Source organism: Neomonachus schauinslandi, chromosome 8, assembly GCF_002201575.2.
Source record: "Neomonachus schauinslandi chromosome 8, ASM220157v2, whole genome shotgun sequence".
Taxonomy (NCBI): Eukaryota; Metazoa; Chordata; class Mammalia; order Carnivora; family Phocidae; genus Neomonachus; species Neomonachus schauinslandi.
The window spans coordinates 12,093,775-12,108,596 of NC_058410.1; the positions used below are offsets into that span (position 1 = coordinate 12,093,775).

At 41.0% G+C, this 14,822-nt stretch overlaps 1 protein-coding gene across 1 annotated transcript in view; it reads left to right on the forward strand.

The window, feature by feature from the left end:
- The window catches only part of NOX3 (NADPH oxidase 3), a 55,486-nt gene that overhangs the window by 28,596 nt on the left and 12,068 nt on the right, over positions 1 to 14,822 (forward strand). The window contains exons 10-11 of the mRNA XM_021693497.1: positions 475 to 634; positions 12,155 to 12,301. Of these exons, the coding sequence (XP_021549172.1) occupies positions 475 to 634; positions 12,155 to 12,301 (307 nt within the window). The remainder of the gene's footprint in view (positions 1 to 474; positions 635 to 12,154; positions 12,302 to 14,822) is intronic.

Genomic DNA, 14,822 nt, shown 5'->3' on the forward strand with positions numbered 1-14,822 from the left:
AGGAAAGGAAAGGAAAGGAAAGGAAAGGAAAGGAAAGGAAAGGAAAGGAAAGGAAAGGAAAGGAAAGGAAAGGAAAGGAAGAGGAAGAGGAAGAGGAAGGGAAAGGGAAAGAAAAAAAGAAAAAGAAAAAGCCTCTTCTACAAGGCTTCATGATGCCTGGAGCCAAAACAAGCATCTAAGAATTGTAAGAGCTTGCCATGTGGAAGAGGTGTGAGCTCGAGCCAGAGAAGCCAGGCTTTGTCCTCCCGTGAATGGCACCTGGACTGGCCTGTCTGGTCATCCCCCACCCCTAGGAGACAGGCCCCCATTTCCTCCTGCTAAGTCCAGGCTCTCCTAACATGGCATCCTCAAGCACAGAGCCAACCCCCTGTGCACAGTTGCGAACACATCCTCTGAAAAGCATCGGTTGAGGATGGCTTTGTTTTCCAGAGCAGAGCGTTCTGAATGTCACAGGGCTGCACTTCATGATTGCAGGCTGGCGGTGGACGGGCCGTTCGGAACCGCACTGACGGACGTATTTCACTATCCAGTGAGCGTGTGCATCGCTGCAGGAATAGGGGTCACTCCCTTCGCCTCTCTTCTGAAATCTATATGGTACAAGTGTGAGTCACAAACCCAGCTGAAGCTGAGCAAGGTATGGAAAAAATCATTAGTTCACACTCCCATGGATTAAAAGGTTCAACATCCTTCTATCTATCATCTGCCAATTCTTGGGGAGGATTTTAATTAACTATGAGGGATAAACTCAGGGATCCTTAACTATACTTATGTTCTTAAAAATCTCCATTCGGTATTACATTTATGAGAAGGGTTATGTCTAATCTTGTTAAAGATGACAAGACATAAATTTTATTGCTTCATTGGCATTACAGGGCATGTAATTGCTCATGTCGGTAAAATAGGGACAGGCTGCAAACGGCTTTGTGACTGGGCTGCTGTTAGTGACATTAACAGGTGGCCTTTTCCTTAGTCTCTTTAGCCTGATACTATGGCTGCAAGTATGTGATTCAGCATCTTCCTCTCGTGGACTCGGGGTCTTAACGAGAAGCAAAAATGCCACAGTTGGGATTCATTGGCCTGCTTGCTTGGTGTTGCCCAGCTCCAAATCTCTTTGGTCATTTCTTGAATGTTCTCTGACAAGACACCTCCATAGCTGCCTTCCTTCCTTTGTCCTACCCAAAGACAGTCCATACTTTAACCCTCTGAGGAGCCGCAGGAGAAAGGGAGCCATGTTAACACCGAGTGGTGTCCGTTCAGGAGGACTCAGGATGTCAGGCAAGCCTGGTTCTGGGCCTGATTCTGCCACTTCCCTGGTTCACACTTTGGCTCCAGTTTCCTCCTCTAGCAAAGGAATTTGCTTGATTAGATTAGCATGTCTATCTAACATGAGTTAGGTATGAACATTAGTCATGTGCTATGGTCCACTAAAGAGAATTCAGTGGTCAAAAGAACTTAAGCTACTACAAATCCCAATCTAGAAGATTCACATCATCTATTAGCCTATTAAATAAGTTCTGTAGAAAAGAACCTCTTTCAGTTTTGTTTCACCCATCCTTCCCAAGCTTAGTTAGCCATGGAAACTTTCTCCACCTAACATTTATTAAGGAATAGTATTCTTTGAAGCCCTGGGGGCAATACCAGAAGATCTCTAAAGTTGGGGCTTTTCCAACTAAGAAATAAGAGAAAAATCAGCTATCATTTCATGAGTTTCCAAGTGATAGGTGCTTGACATACATTTTCTCATTTGGTTGTTCTAATTCCCAACAACCTTATACAGTAGATAATAGCAAGCCTGTTTTTCACATTAAAAAAAAAAAAAAAAAACCTGAAGCTTAGAGAAACCAAAGTGACTGCCCTAAAAATACATGGGTAATAAAAGGCAGAATGAGGATTCAAACTTAGATCCATCTGGCTCTTTCCATGACATAACCAACATATGGTAGATATGACTGCCACCATTGTATTGTAGGCAGATTGAGGGATCCCGGGCCAGAGAATCCGCCTCAGCCTGATTTCCACCCTCACTAGAAGCATCGTCTTGAGTGACTCAGGTCAACTCTTTGAGCTGGGTTTCCTGATCTGCACAATGGAGAAATAAGAGTCCATATCCTACAGGGATTTTTAACATCAAATAGGACAAATCAATAATGTGATGTGTAAATAATGTAATGTAGATTTGTATAAAATGATATAAAAGTTCATTATAGCTGCCAAAGATGTAGATAGATTACTAGTACTACTGTTACTAATAGCTTAGATTCATCAAGCCTTGACTACCTAGCAGGCAGGAAGTTAGGCATTTTATACATACAGTCTCACATCATCTTTTTAAGGAACTCACCATTTTTATTCCCATGTACAGATGAGAAAACTGAAGCTGATCACAAAGCTCATAGGAATGATAGCGTCATATTATCAAATTATCATAATTGTTCTTTCGGATAAGTAACATCCTCAGTTTACTACTGAGGAACCCAAAGCACAGAGAGCTAATAAATAGTAGAATGAGAGTTCAAAACTAGACTTTTTGAATGCAGACTCATCTTTCCTCTATACCACAATAAGTTCAACAAGGTGTCTTAGTCCGTTTGGGCTGCTATACCACGATATCATAGACTTGGGTCACTTTTTAACAGCAAAAACAGATTTCTCACAGTTCCAATACTGGGAAGTCCAAGATCAACAGACTCGCTGACTTGGTGTCTGATGAGAGCCTGTTCCTGGTTGATGGGCGACCATCTTCTAGCTCTAACTTCCCATAGCAGGGTGGTGAGGTAGCTCTTGGTAGTGTTTTGAGTTTTTGTTTGTTTGTTTGTTTTGGTCAGAAAGGGTCAAATTTGTTGACTTGCGGTTTGCAACTCAATGAGGAAAAAGTAGATACAGAGGTCTAGAAGTCTGGAGCCTTTTTTTATAAGGGCACAAATCCCATGCATGAGGGTTCCTCCTGTATGAACAAATCACCTCCCAAATACCCCATTTCTGAATATTACCGCATCAGGGATTAGGTTTCAAAATATGAATTTTGGGGGACACAGACATTCAGTCTATGGTACAAAACAAGCAACACAGCTACTCTTTTATTTATTCAGACCCCCCCCGACCCAGCAATGCTTTGTTATGATTTATGATGATTTCTCAATCCCCCTAAGCTTTTTCTTTCCTCTCACTGTCTACCACGTAAAACCCATCCACAGAGGCAGCTTCTTGCTTCATGGTTTTCACAACACTAAAGGTCACATTATACTTCACACGTGATGGATTGCATGTCTCACTTTCATTCACTTATTCACTCCATGAATATCTATTGAGCACCTACTATGTGCCAGGCCCTTTGACACTGACATGACAAGCCTCTCACTCTCCTCACACCAGACTTATAACACCTCACCCTTCTTTCAATAATCTGTTATCCATGTGCTTTCATGTCATGTTCACAAAGGATCTCATTTCTTCTAAAAGATTCTGAGCTCCTTGCATGAGGCTTCTTTGGGTATCTTTATAAGATACACACACACACACACACACATACACACACGCACGTACACACTACAATTTTTTAATAAATCAGTAAGTGTACCAAAATGAACAAATGACTTCTATGTAATTTTTAATAAAATTCTAGATTACTAAGATTAATTCATTTTTTATTTAACCAAGAAGACTATTTGTTCAGTAATTTTATAACTCAAAGAATATATTCCAATTATTTTACTACAAATAGGAAAAATTCTTGTAAGAACCCACAAAATCTTAAAAGTCCATATAGGAATCTGCAAAATCCTCATACCACCTCCTCCCTCGCTATTTCATTGTTATTTCCGGGCTCTATTTATGGGGTTTCTCAAGGCTGTTTCAGTGGGAGGGTTAAGCAGTTACCACAAAACTATAAAACAGGGACATTGATCTCTATCCCCCAAAAAAAGAAACCAAAGAATTAGAAATCTTAAAAAAATGTTTTTATAACTTACAGAAATTGGTGGCAATATTGGGGCAATATTCCACTGAAAATAAAGGTCAGGATAATGGCATATGGGAGAAAAAAAGCTAAAAGCATAGAATCACAAAATAATTTGAGAGGTCTTAACCTCCCAGCTTTGCATATGACCATGAAAGTCAGCATCTGTACTGAGACTGGGAAGTGATTTGTCCAAAGTCATCTAGTTGGTTAGCTACTGAATCAGGATGGGAGCGGGCATTTCTAATTTCTGCCTTCGAGACTCTGCAAAAAGTGAGATTTCATGCTATTGAAAGTTTACGCTGAAAATTCCACTTAAGACCCACCTGGTTAGAGTGTGCATGCGGGAGAAAAAGTTTAAGAAGTTTTTCTGTTTTAAAGCCACTTTGTGTGTGTTTTGACTACAGCTATCATTAGGCTTAGGTAACTAATATTTATCAGGGCCGCCTACATGTGTTTGAGATATAAATACTCTTTCCACGAAACTGTCAGCATCTATATAATTTTTAAAGTGCAGGAGAGCACAGCAGTACATATTTATCCAACAACACCCTAACGATTATAGACCTGGGCTATAGTTTTCAGATAGTTCTCTTCTGTAACAAGCAAAAGGGAAAATGCAGCATAGGGGCTCAGAGCTGAAAACTTAAATCTAAAGGGTTAACTGCAGTTAGGTGGGATTTTCTTTCTGTATAAAGACCAGTTGATATAAAGGCATACATTTTTACATACAAGCCTGATGTTGCAAGTCTACAATAAAAAAAAAAAAACTGCAAAGTTTTCTTGGTTGTTACCCTTGCAAACTATCTCTCTTTACCCTTCTCCTCTGCCACGTTATTCTAGAACGCTTCTAAGTAAAATGCAGGAGAATAGCCAATAGGATGCCTGCTGCTTGTCTGGGATCATGTGTAGCACTTTCTATTTGAAGCTGGTGTTTTAAAATTTCTTTCTAACGATCTTTTATTTTTAAAGATGGTAGGGAGGAGGGGGAGAAGTGGTTAGGAGGAAATTTCCCAAGAAGGCAAAGTAAAAATAAATGGAATGATGGCTTGGGAGTGGGTGGGGGGAGGGGAAAGCTGTAAGATGTGAAAGGGGTATTTTCAACACAGGAGTAAGAGCCAAACTTCACTTAGTTGGAGGCAGATGAGCACACACCGCTCCTTCAGGATGAGGGAAGGGGGTGTGAGTGGTTGAGGAGTGTCTGTGATGAAATTCAAAGGACCTGAGCACTGGGGGTGCAAATGCCCCATCGCAATGAACGTCCTCTTATGCCTGCCTAACGGGATGATTAATTCCACATCACACTCAATTTGTGAAAAGAGCTCTTGAAAAAAATTTTGCACAAGCAAACTGTCAAAATGATGAATGAAATAGGTGTGTGCAAATGGGGAGGGGGGATGGCAGGCATAAATGTATCGGCTTATACATTTTCGTTCCCCTAATGTCCCAGCCGTGTAGACAGGGCAGAGAGAACCGCCAACTGGAAGATTTGGTTCCTTTCCCGAACTGCATATGTAATCCGCAGACTGTAATAAGATAGATTATAGAAAAAAAGAAATAATCTCATTTCTTCATAAATTGTCTTCCTTTATCACCGCAATAATACATAACCATGATAATGGGTATTTATAGTGTGTCCCATGCAAGATGGCCTTGGGTCCTTAACCTAATATAATAAATAGATAATTCAAATAAAAAGACAGCTCAGGCCAGTGAGAACAGGGCAAAGAGGCCAAGAAAGGCAAAAATCCATACTCTACTTAAATATATTAATAAAACAAAGGAGGGCCTGCTCTCTTTTCTAATGAATGAAAAATGCACTTAATTTAATCTGTTTAATTTGAGAAATTATTTGCTTTCCCTTTCCCTCACACTGGAGCTCTGGCTACTTCTGGAATTGATCATCTCTGCTAAACACTGACGGTGTTGTAATAAATTGAACTGGGGTACACAAGGCCACATGTGCCCTCCAGAAGACAACTGCACCCCCCCATCTTTCACTAGACAGCCTCAAAAGACTTCAGTCCCCCAGCAGGCATCACCATTGCCCTGTGGGGAGGTGACCAGTATTAATAGTTTTAATATTTTGGTTTATTAACCACACAAGCCATACAAGAGTATAATGTCCTTGTAAAAAGATTCAAATAAAATACTCAGTCAAGGGCACCTGGGTGGCTCAGTTGGTTAAGCGTCTGCCTTCGGCTCAGGTCATGATCTCTGGGTCCTGGGATCGAGCCCCGCGTCGGGCTCCCTGCTCCTCGGGAGCCTGCTTCTCCCTCTGCCTCTCTCTCTCTCTCTCTCTCTGTCTGTCATGAATAAATAAATAAAATCTTTAAAAAAATAAAATAGGGCGCCTGGGTGGCTCAGTTGGTTAAGCGACCGCCTTCGGCTCAGGTCATGATCCTGGAGTCCCTGGATCGAGTCCGGCATCGGGCTCCCTGCTCGGCAGGGAGTCTGCTTCTCCCTCTGACCCTCCCCCCTCTCATGTGCTCTCTCTCATTCTCTCTCTCTCAAATAAATAAATAAAATAAAAATCTTTAAAAAAATAAAATAAAAAAATACTCAGTCAAAAGGTGTCCCTTCATCAGCCTTCCTCCCCAAACTAACCACCGCCATCACTCTGCTCTCTAGGGGTTCACCATTAAACAGTGGAGCGTGTATCATTCCATTCCTTCTCCATGCATTTGCACCCATACGCATATACAGGGTGCTATTTTATTTATACATAAATAGAGATGTGGGTAGGGGGAGAGAGAGAGAAAGATGCACTTTGTTTTGTTTTCGTTGCCTTTTATAATATGGCTTAGCGCATCTTCCGTGTCAATACCTACTGATTCACTTCATTCGATTTAGTGTCTTCAGAGTATTCCGAAGCATGGATATCCCCCACTTGATGTAATGATTTTATTATTAATGAACATTTTGGTTGCCCAAGAAGTCTTATTAACTATACTTAGAACAAACTGAGACACCAGCGAGGTCAGTCCTCCCTCATCGGGCAAAACAGTAGTACAGCCATGAAATAATTAACTTTAAAGATCTTTTAAAGAAAAAGTCTTAGAGACTAAAAATAATTGACAAAGAAAAATTGTTTTATAATTATATTTCCTTAAAACGGGACATGGAAGCCCCATTAAGGAAGTTTCTCAATAAGAAGGAATAGTTGCTTCAAAATTTGTTTGCTATTATAATCATCCAGGAAGACCTTTGCAACAACAACAAAATAAAAAACTGGGACAATAATAGCTGCCATTTATTGAGGATAATAAACATTTATTTTTGTTTTCTAATCAGTCACAATCTTTATCTTTTTAGAGAGAAAAATTCTTTTTTTGGAAAACGGTCACAATTCCCTCAGGGGAAAGTCTCCATCACCCTACTTGTTTGGAGTTTCTGTCAGTTCTGGGTTATTTTGTACAGCATGGATATCTTAGCACACAGCATATAGTTCAGGCTGCTATAACAGAAATACTATAGACTGGGTGGCTTACACAACAAACATTTATTTTTCACAGTTCTTGAGGCTGGAAGTCTGAGATCAGGGAGCCAGCATGGTTGGGTTTTGATGCGGCTTCTCTTTCTGACTTACAGATGGCCACCTTCTTACTATGTCCTCATGTGACAGAGATAGAGAGAGCTCTGGTCTCTTTCTCTTCTCAGAAGGACACTAATCCCATCATTGGAGGCCCCATTCTCATGACCTCTTCTAAATCCAACCCACCTCTCAAAGGCCCACCTCCCAATACCAACCATCACATTGGTTTTCAACATACAAATTTGGAGACAACACAAACATTCAGTTCATAACAGTGGGGAACAGAGGGCACTGTCCAGGAGGCAAGGTCACAGTGCAACTCCACTGGCCTTCTCCTAGGTGGAGGCATTGGTCAAGGTCAAGGTCAATGTTGGCACCCTGTAAAATGCCTCCTGTGGGTTTAGCACACACAGAGCGTGGAGTGCGCTTTGCTGGTGAAGGGATTCCTGTCAGGACCACACCCTTACAACCAATGCTGAGGTTCCCAGACTGGTGCTGGGGATAAAGCTGGGCTTCACCTCTTCTCAGTGATCACCACCTCTATAATTCACAAGTGCCCAGTGGGAACACAGACCCCCACGTAAGGCAAACGATTCCCCTTGCTGACTCTAATATAAACATGTGGTATTCATTCTGTAAGCTCCTCCACACGACAGCAAGGAGAGCAGCAATCACAACTAAGAGCTCTGAGCACTTACTGCCTTTGTCAGACATTGTGCCAAATGCTCCCATGAACCATACCTTTCATCCTCACAATAATCTCATAGGTTGTTGTTCTAGAGGTGGTTTTGTTTGTTTATATACGTGGTGATCTAGGTTCAAGTTAAAAAAACTGCCCCCAGTTACCCAGCTTATAGATGGTGAAGCTGGGAGTCTAGAACAGCTTAGAGGACTCAAGGGCTCACAGTGTTTAATTACTCTGCATCATAACACTGTGTCCTCGTGTACAATTTCCTTCTTTGGAGAGGTTCTGGGCCATAAATAAATAGATGTATAAATAAATATTTTTGTCCCCAATCCATCCTCAGGAAATGGATTTGGGATCTAAAGAAACACAGGTTGTACCTGTGGATGTGTCTTCTGTCTGCGTTTGGGGATGCCTATCCAGGCCATGAGACAGGGAGCATCTGTGGACTCTGCTAGTCAAATAGATGAGTAGCTTTTCTTATTTCATTTTCTGAAATTATTTCTCAAAAAGTAGCACAGGTCCATTTCCTTCTGGCCCCAGATCACCTTGACCTGGTCCATGTGCATGTCTGCAGAATTCTTAGAGCTGCAGGAGCATGGGGGAAGAGGTCGTGCTCACAGAGAACACAGCACTGCGTGTTGCTCACACCCAGGCCCTCCGAGGTGGAGGTGGCTGAGTTTGGGATGGCGGTCCATGCCAGGAAGGATGTGACCTGAAGACCTGTGACAGGCCACATGCACACAGAGCTCCCTAAAGCCATTGTCCATTCTTGGAGTCATCTCCTAAAAGATCTGGGACTCCATTAGATCTACAGAAACGTGTGGTATGAGTCCTGCTAAAACCAGTACCTTTGTTGCTATGAAAGTTCAGAACTTTCATCTCTTGATGGAGGATGACTTTCTGTTTAACAAAACTTTTTAAAGTAACCTTAAGTATTAGGGGCCTCTGATATCAGCTACAGAATTCTGGAAGCCAGGCTTTAGACAGGTGAATGATTTCAGGTTTTTTATTTGTGGACACCGAGGAGGGGCGAGTGTTGGGCAGATCACAGAGGTGTAGCCTGTTGTTTGGGATATTTGTTCTACCAGTGACCAGGTCCTTCCTACTGGACGAAATGCAGAAGTGGAACTGCCCTGTCCCTTCACAGTGAGTGTCCCTCACCGTTAGGATGAAAGAGAGTCAAAGTCAATAGCCTCTTTCTCTGTTCAAAGTCTCTTTTCTTCTTTTTCTGCCTGAAGCACTTCTGAGCCTATTCAGTGTTCCTTCATTGCCTCTTGCACCAAAGCTGCCCAGTGTCACCTCTAAGTCAATTACAGAGGGAAAAACACACAAAGCCATTACAAGGAAGTAAAAAGTATAAAAGGCTTGGCAAGCCCTAAGAAGGCTGACACACTGCTAAGCCACAAGAAAGCAAGGACAGGCATGATTTCTATTTGAAAGGATAAGGGTCAGTGTGAGCAGGAAGCTAAGATGTGGGCATTTTTCAAGGAAGGATGTGATTGAGATTGGTTTTGAAATTGACAAGTTTTCTAAAAAGTAAATGGGGATATTGTTCCTATATGAATGTATTTGAAACACGTCCCTTAAGGAGTGGAAATAAAAGAAAATAAATCGATGATGTTTGTTCTCATCCAAATGCCACCATCAATGTTCCTAGGTAAAACAACCTACTTTGAGCAGGAAGGAAGGGGAGGTACATCAGTAAGAATGGTATTAAATTCAGTCAATAGATTTTCTGTTTCCACCGGGAGCAAAGCAAGTCAAAAGGAGGGCTCAGGTTTTCAAAGAATAATTTAGATTAGGCACGATGGAACTTGAAAAGCAAGATGATTGCAGTACTCATCACCAACATTGGATATAAAGTCAGCCTCCTGGCCTCCATTCTCCCAGGGATCCTTCCTCCTGATCCTTCCTCAGACCCTGTCGCTCCCCTGCTCAACACCATGCAGTGCTTTCCCAGCTCACTCAGAGTAGAAGTTAAGATGGCCCCAAACCCCACATCTGTACCTCCCAGCCTTCCCGTCAGACCTCATCTCTTACTGCCCTCCCCTCCTTCACAGCTCCAGCTACACCGGCCCCTTGGCTCTTCCCCAAAGGCCCCACTCCTTCTGTAGGGCTCTTGCCCCAACCATGATTCCTCTGCCTCCTTTCATCTTTGCTCAAATGTTCCTATCCCTTGATCATTTGACTCAGTATTCCAGCCCTTTCCAGCCTGCTTTGCGTTTCTCCATAGTACTTATCACTCTCTGATGTACTCTATGTTTTACTTATTACCATCTTTCTTCTCCCTCTACACGCAAACTCTAGAACGGTGAATTTTTGCCTCTTCTGTTTGCTCTTAAATTTCCAGAGAAGAGAACAGTACAGAATACATATTTGTTGAGTCAACAAGCAAGTGGATGAACACAATCACTATACTTGTGGGGGGCCATGTGGAGTTCAACAGAAGGAACCATTGGCTCAGATTTACAACTGCAAAGAGACAGCACTCCTTTTGGGGGTTAACACACTTAGAGATTATTATTTGAGCTGGGAGTAGTATTGAAAATGCCTTCTGAGCTGTAGCTGTCCAACCAATATTGGGCTCTAATTCTTTTTTATCCAATTTTTTATTTAAATTCTAGTTAGTTTACTTACAGTGTAATATTGGTTTCAGGAATAGAATTTAGTGATTCATCACTTATATATAACACCCAGTGCTCAACACAAGTGCCCTCTTTAATCCTCATCACCCAATTAGCCCATCCCCCACTCACCTTCCAGCAACCCTCAGTTTGTTCTCTATAGTTAAGAGTGTCTTATGGTTTGTCTCCCTCTCTTTTTTTTCCCCTTCCCCTATGTCCATCTGTTTTCTTAAGAGAAAAGGTCTTATCCTCACTAGCTTTTGCTCTTACTGACTGTTAATATTATAAACTCCTGCACAAACCTGGAGAAAATAGACAAGATGTTTAGCCTTGAAATACATTCTGTGAATTTTTTTTTTCCTCAGGAACTTGATCAGTTAATTAAATCTCATGTATAACTTTCATCATGATTGTGAGCTTGCAGGCTGGCTGGTGGAGAAGGGAGGCAGGAGTATACACCATCTCTTGGAGGAGATATTTCCCAGCGGAGGTCAAGGCCAGCCTCCTGGTAGATCTTGTTAAGCAATACAGAAGTCTCTTTGGGGAGGGGGTGCAGGAAACAGTAGTGAGCAGCAAGGAATAGGAGAGTGAGAAAAATCAAGAGAATTAATAGATCGTTCTCCTGTGGTTTCTTCTAGATACAATTACCTAAAACTCAAAGCGTAAAAACTAAGCCTTTATTTCAGCAAACCCAGACTACTTCTTGTCACATGCCATTTGCTAAACACAGAGAGTTAAAAAAAAAATGTTCCTAGACATAATTCCATTATAGTAGTTGACACACAACCATAACCAACACCCCCCACTTTCTTGGACACTGATATGTCTGGATGAGAGAAACTTCTGGCCTGTGTGGCTTAATTCTGCAGTTGCCATAATCTCCACCCTCCAGAAGTTGGAAGTCATGATGGTAAAGTGGATTACTGCACAAGCCGTTGGGGTCTCTGGAAAAGGGAGTTCAAATCCCAAGCTTAGGTCATGAGTAAAGATGAAGGGGGTTGGTCTAATGGTTTATCCCCCTTTGGGAGCCATGAAAGGCACAGCTAGTTATGATTATTAACCTCGTTCAAAAGAAGCACAGCCAGGAATGTGGTGAATTGATCCTCATCCAATGAAACTGGCAACAGCCCACAGACTCCTGACTCTGAATTCACTCTGGACTTTTTCAAACACGATGTGAAATTTTTCAAAAGAAATCACAGTGTGACTGTTCCCTGGCAGAGAGAAGCATGTCATTTTGCAGAAGTGCCCATTTGAGCTCAAATAATTTAATGGAGATAAAGTAGTCTGTGATTATCAGCACATTATGGAAAAGAGGGACAGATCTGTTCTCTTGTCTTCTCTCTTGACAGGTGTATTTCTACTGGATTTGCCGGGATCCAAAGGCTTTTGAGTGGTTTGCTGATCTCTTACTTTCGCTGGAAACACTTATGAGTGAGCGAGGGAAAGCTCATTTTCTGAGTTATCATATATTTCTTACTGGCTGGGATGAAAATCAGGTATTGACAAGATTCAGAATAATCAGTATTACATAAGTCATCTAATAATAGAGCAAAGAGCAGAGGAACAGTGTCAATAATGAGCTCTATAGTTATTTGGTGGCATGAAAGAATTATGTGTATGTCCTTAAAAAGGAAGGAAAAATAAAATAAACCAGGTTAGAAAGAGGTATTCAAATCATAGCAATAAAAGAATCCCAAGTATGGAAATCCAAGAAGAATTCTGTCACGAAAGGTTGCATTTGTCATTTTATTGACATGAGGCGAATATTACCGATCAGCTATATTGTCTTGTTCAGCTCCTGATTGGTTCTAATTCTATGATTTGAGCTATTCAGAGTTAGCAAGAAAAAAAGCCAAAGTGTTTACATTCGACATTTTGTATTGTGACGTATGTGAACATCTATAGAAAATAATCATTATGAATACATGATTTATCTAGAGATTTCTTTTTTTTAAGACATTCTTAGAAATTGTGTGCACATATGTTCATTCACCTAAGATCAAGAGGATCTTCTTTTGTGGCACGTGTTCTGCAGTATATTGTATCAATGAAATAGTAAAGTTGCGTTTACCAGAAATAATGTATATCAAAATATTGCACTAGGGTAGAATTTCAGGGTTGATAATATTGAATGATAACTACTACCTTTTAAATCTTTTTTAACTCCTCAAATATGGAAGCTAACAATGAAGTAATCACTAGGTTTATGAAATGTATGCTGCTCCTGTTGATATTTACTTTAAGGAAAGTATGTTTGAGCCAAGATTTATATTAATCACTAAATTTACAAAAGAATGTGTTCCTGAGAGTGGGTACTCCTGCTCTCTCCCTCCCTCTCATAAACACACACACACACACACACACAGAGGCCCTATGGGACATTGCTGAAATTTGACTCTGTACCTTTGGTTAAGACTTAGCTTAAAATTCAGTAGCTAAATGAATTTTTAGGGTCTTATTTGCAGTCGGCCTTAAATATTTATTCCTTTGGGATAATTTGAAATACAGGTTCCTTGGGAATGAGCCTTAAAACACCTTTTTTTCTTTAATTTTATTTTATTATGTTATGTTAATCATAACATTACATCATTAGTTTTTGATGTAGTGTTTCATGATTCATTGTTTGCGTATAACACCTGGTGCTCCATTCAATACGTGCCCTCTTTAATACCCATCACCAGGCTAACCCTCCCTCTAGAACCCTCAGTTTGTTTCTCAGAGTCCACAGTCTCTCATGGTTCGTGTCCCCCTCCGATTTCCCCCCCTTCATTATTCCCCTCCTGCTATCTTCTTCTTTTTTTTTTTTTAACATATAATGTATTATTTGTTTCAGAGGTACAGGTCTGTGATTCAACAGTCTTACACAATTCACAGCGCTCACCATAGCACATACCCTCCCCAGTGTCTATCACCCAGCCACCCCATCCCTCCCACCCCACCCCCCACTCCAGCAACCCTCAGTTTGTTTCCTGAGATTAAGAATTCCTCATATCAGTGAGATCATATGATACTTGTCTTTCTCTGATTGATTTATTTTGCTCAGCATAACACCCTCTAGTTCCATCCACGTAGTTGCAAATGGCAAGATTTGGGGGTTTTTTGATGGCTGCATAATATTCCATAATGAATTAAATACTGTTAATTATGTTTTCCAAACAGAAATTTTCCTTATTCAAATGGGATTTATGACTAATGATCCATTTGATGAAGTACAGATACAGTCTTTGGGGTTTTTTTGCTTTCGAGCACTGTGCTTGCTCTTCAGCTTCTACAGTGAATTGATTTCAAGGGTCCATCTCAGAATTCCCAGTCATTTGGGAGTTTTGAGACTGAGGCCCTGTTTGATTTTGTGACAATACAACTCTGCCCCATCCTATCTCTGCCCCTTCTCAAAGTATGCTTTAAGATATACTTTTTTACTGAATACAAGTAAATTAAAATTGACGTGTTCTTAAATTTTTGTCATGACACATTGAAACTCTTTAGATGCTTGAATTCCAGGGAAAAAATAATTGGTGCATTCTGTCAGTGAGGAATCAAAAGGCTTTTTTGGAAATAGCCAATTGTTAAACTGAATTCAACAACCTCAAAGTGGCAGAATGACAAGAACAGAAGGGACAGATGGAAAAGGTATTATGAAGGGCAAATCAACAGGGTTTGAAGATTAATTGAACACTGGGCTAAAAAATATGGAACAAATATAATTCCAAATGTTTGAACATCACTGATTGGTAGCTCGACAGTACCACTAACATAAGTAGAAAGGGACCTTTTTTTTCTATTAAATAATGCCCAAACTTCTCCTCAAGGACTTTAAGGCCCTTCCTGACTGACGGCAACCAACTGTTGCAATTCCATCATGCCTCTGGCACTGGAGCCACCAGACAATGCCTTGTGTTTGCATGCCTCCATATCTGCCCTCTCTGTCCCATTTCCCTGACCGTCATTTAATGTCCTCTGTCCTCCGTCATTTAATGTCCTCTGTCCTCCCCACTGCCTAGAACATGCAATGGTTCT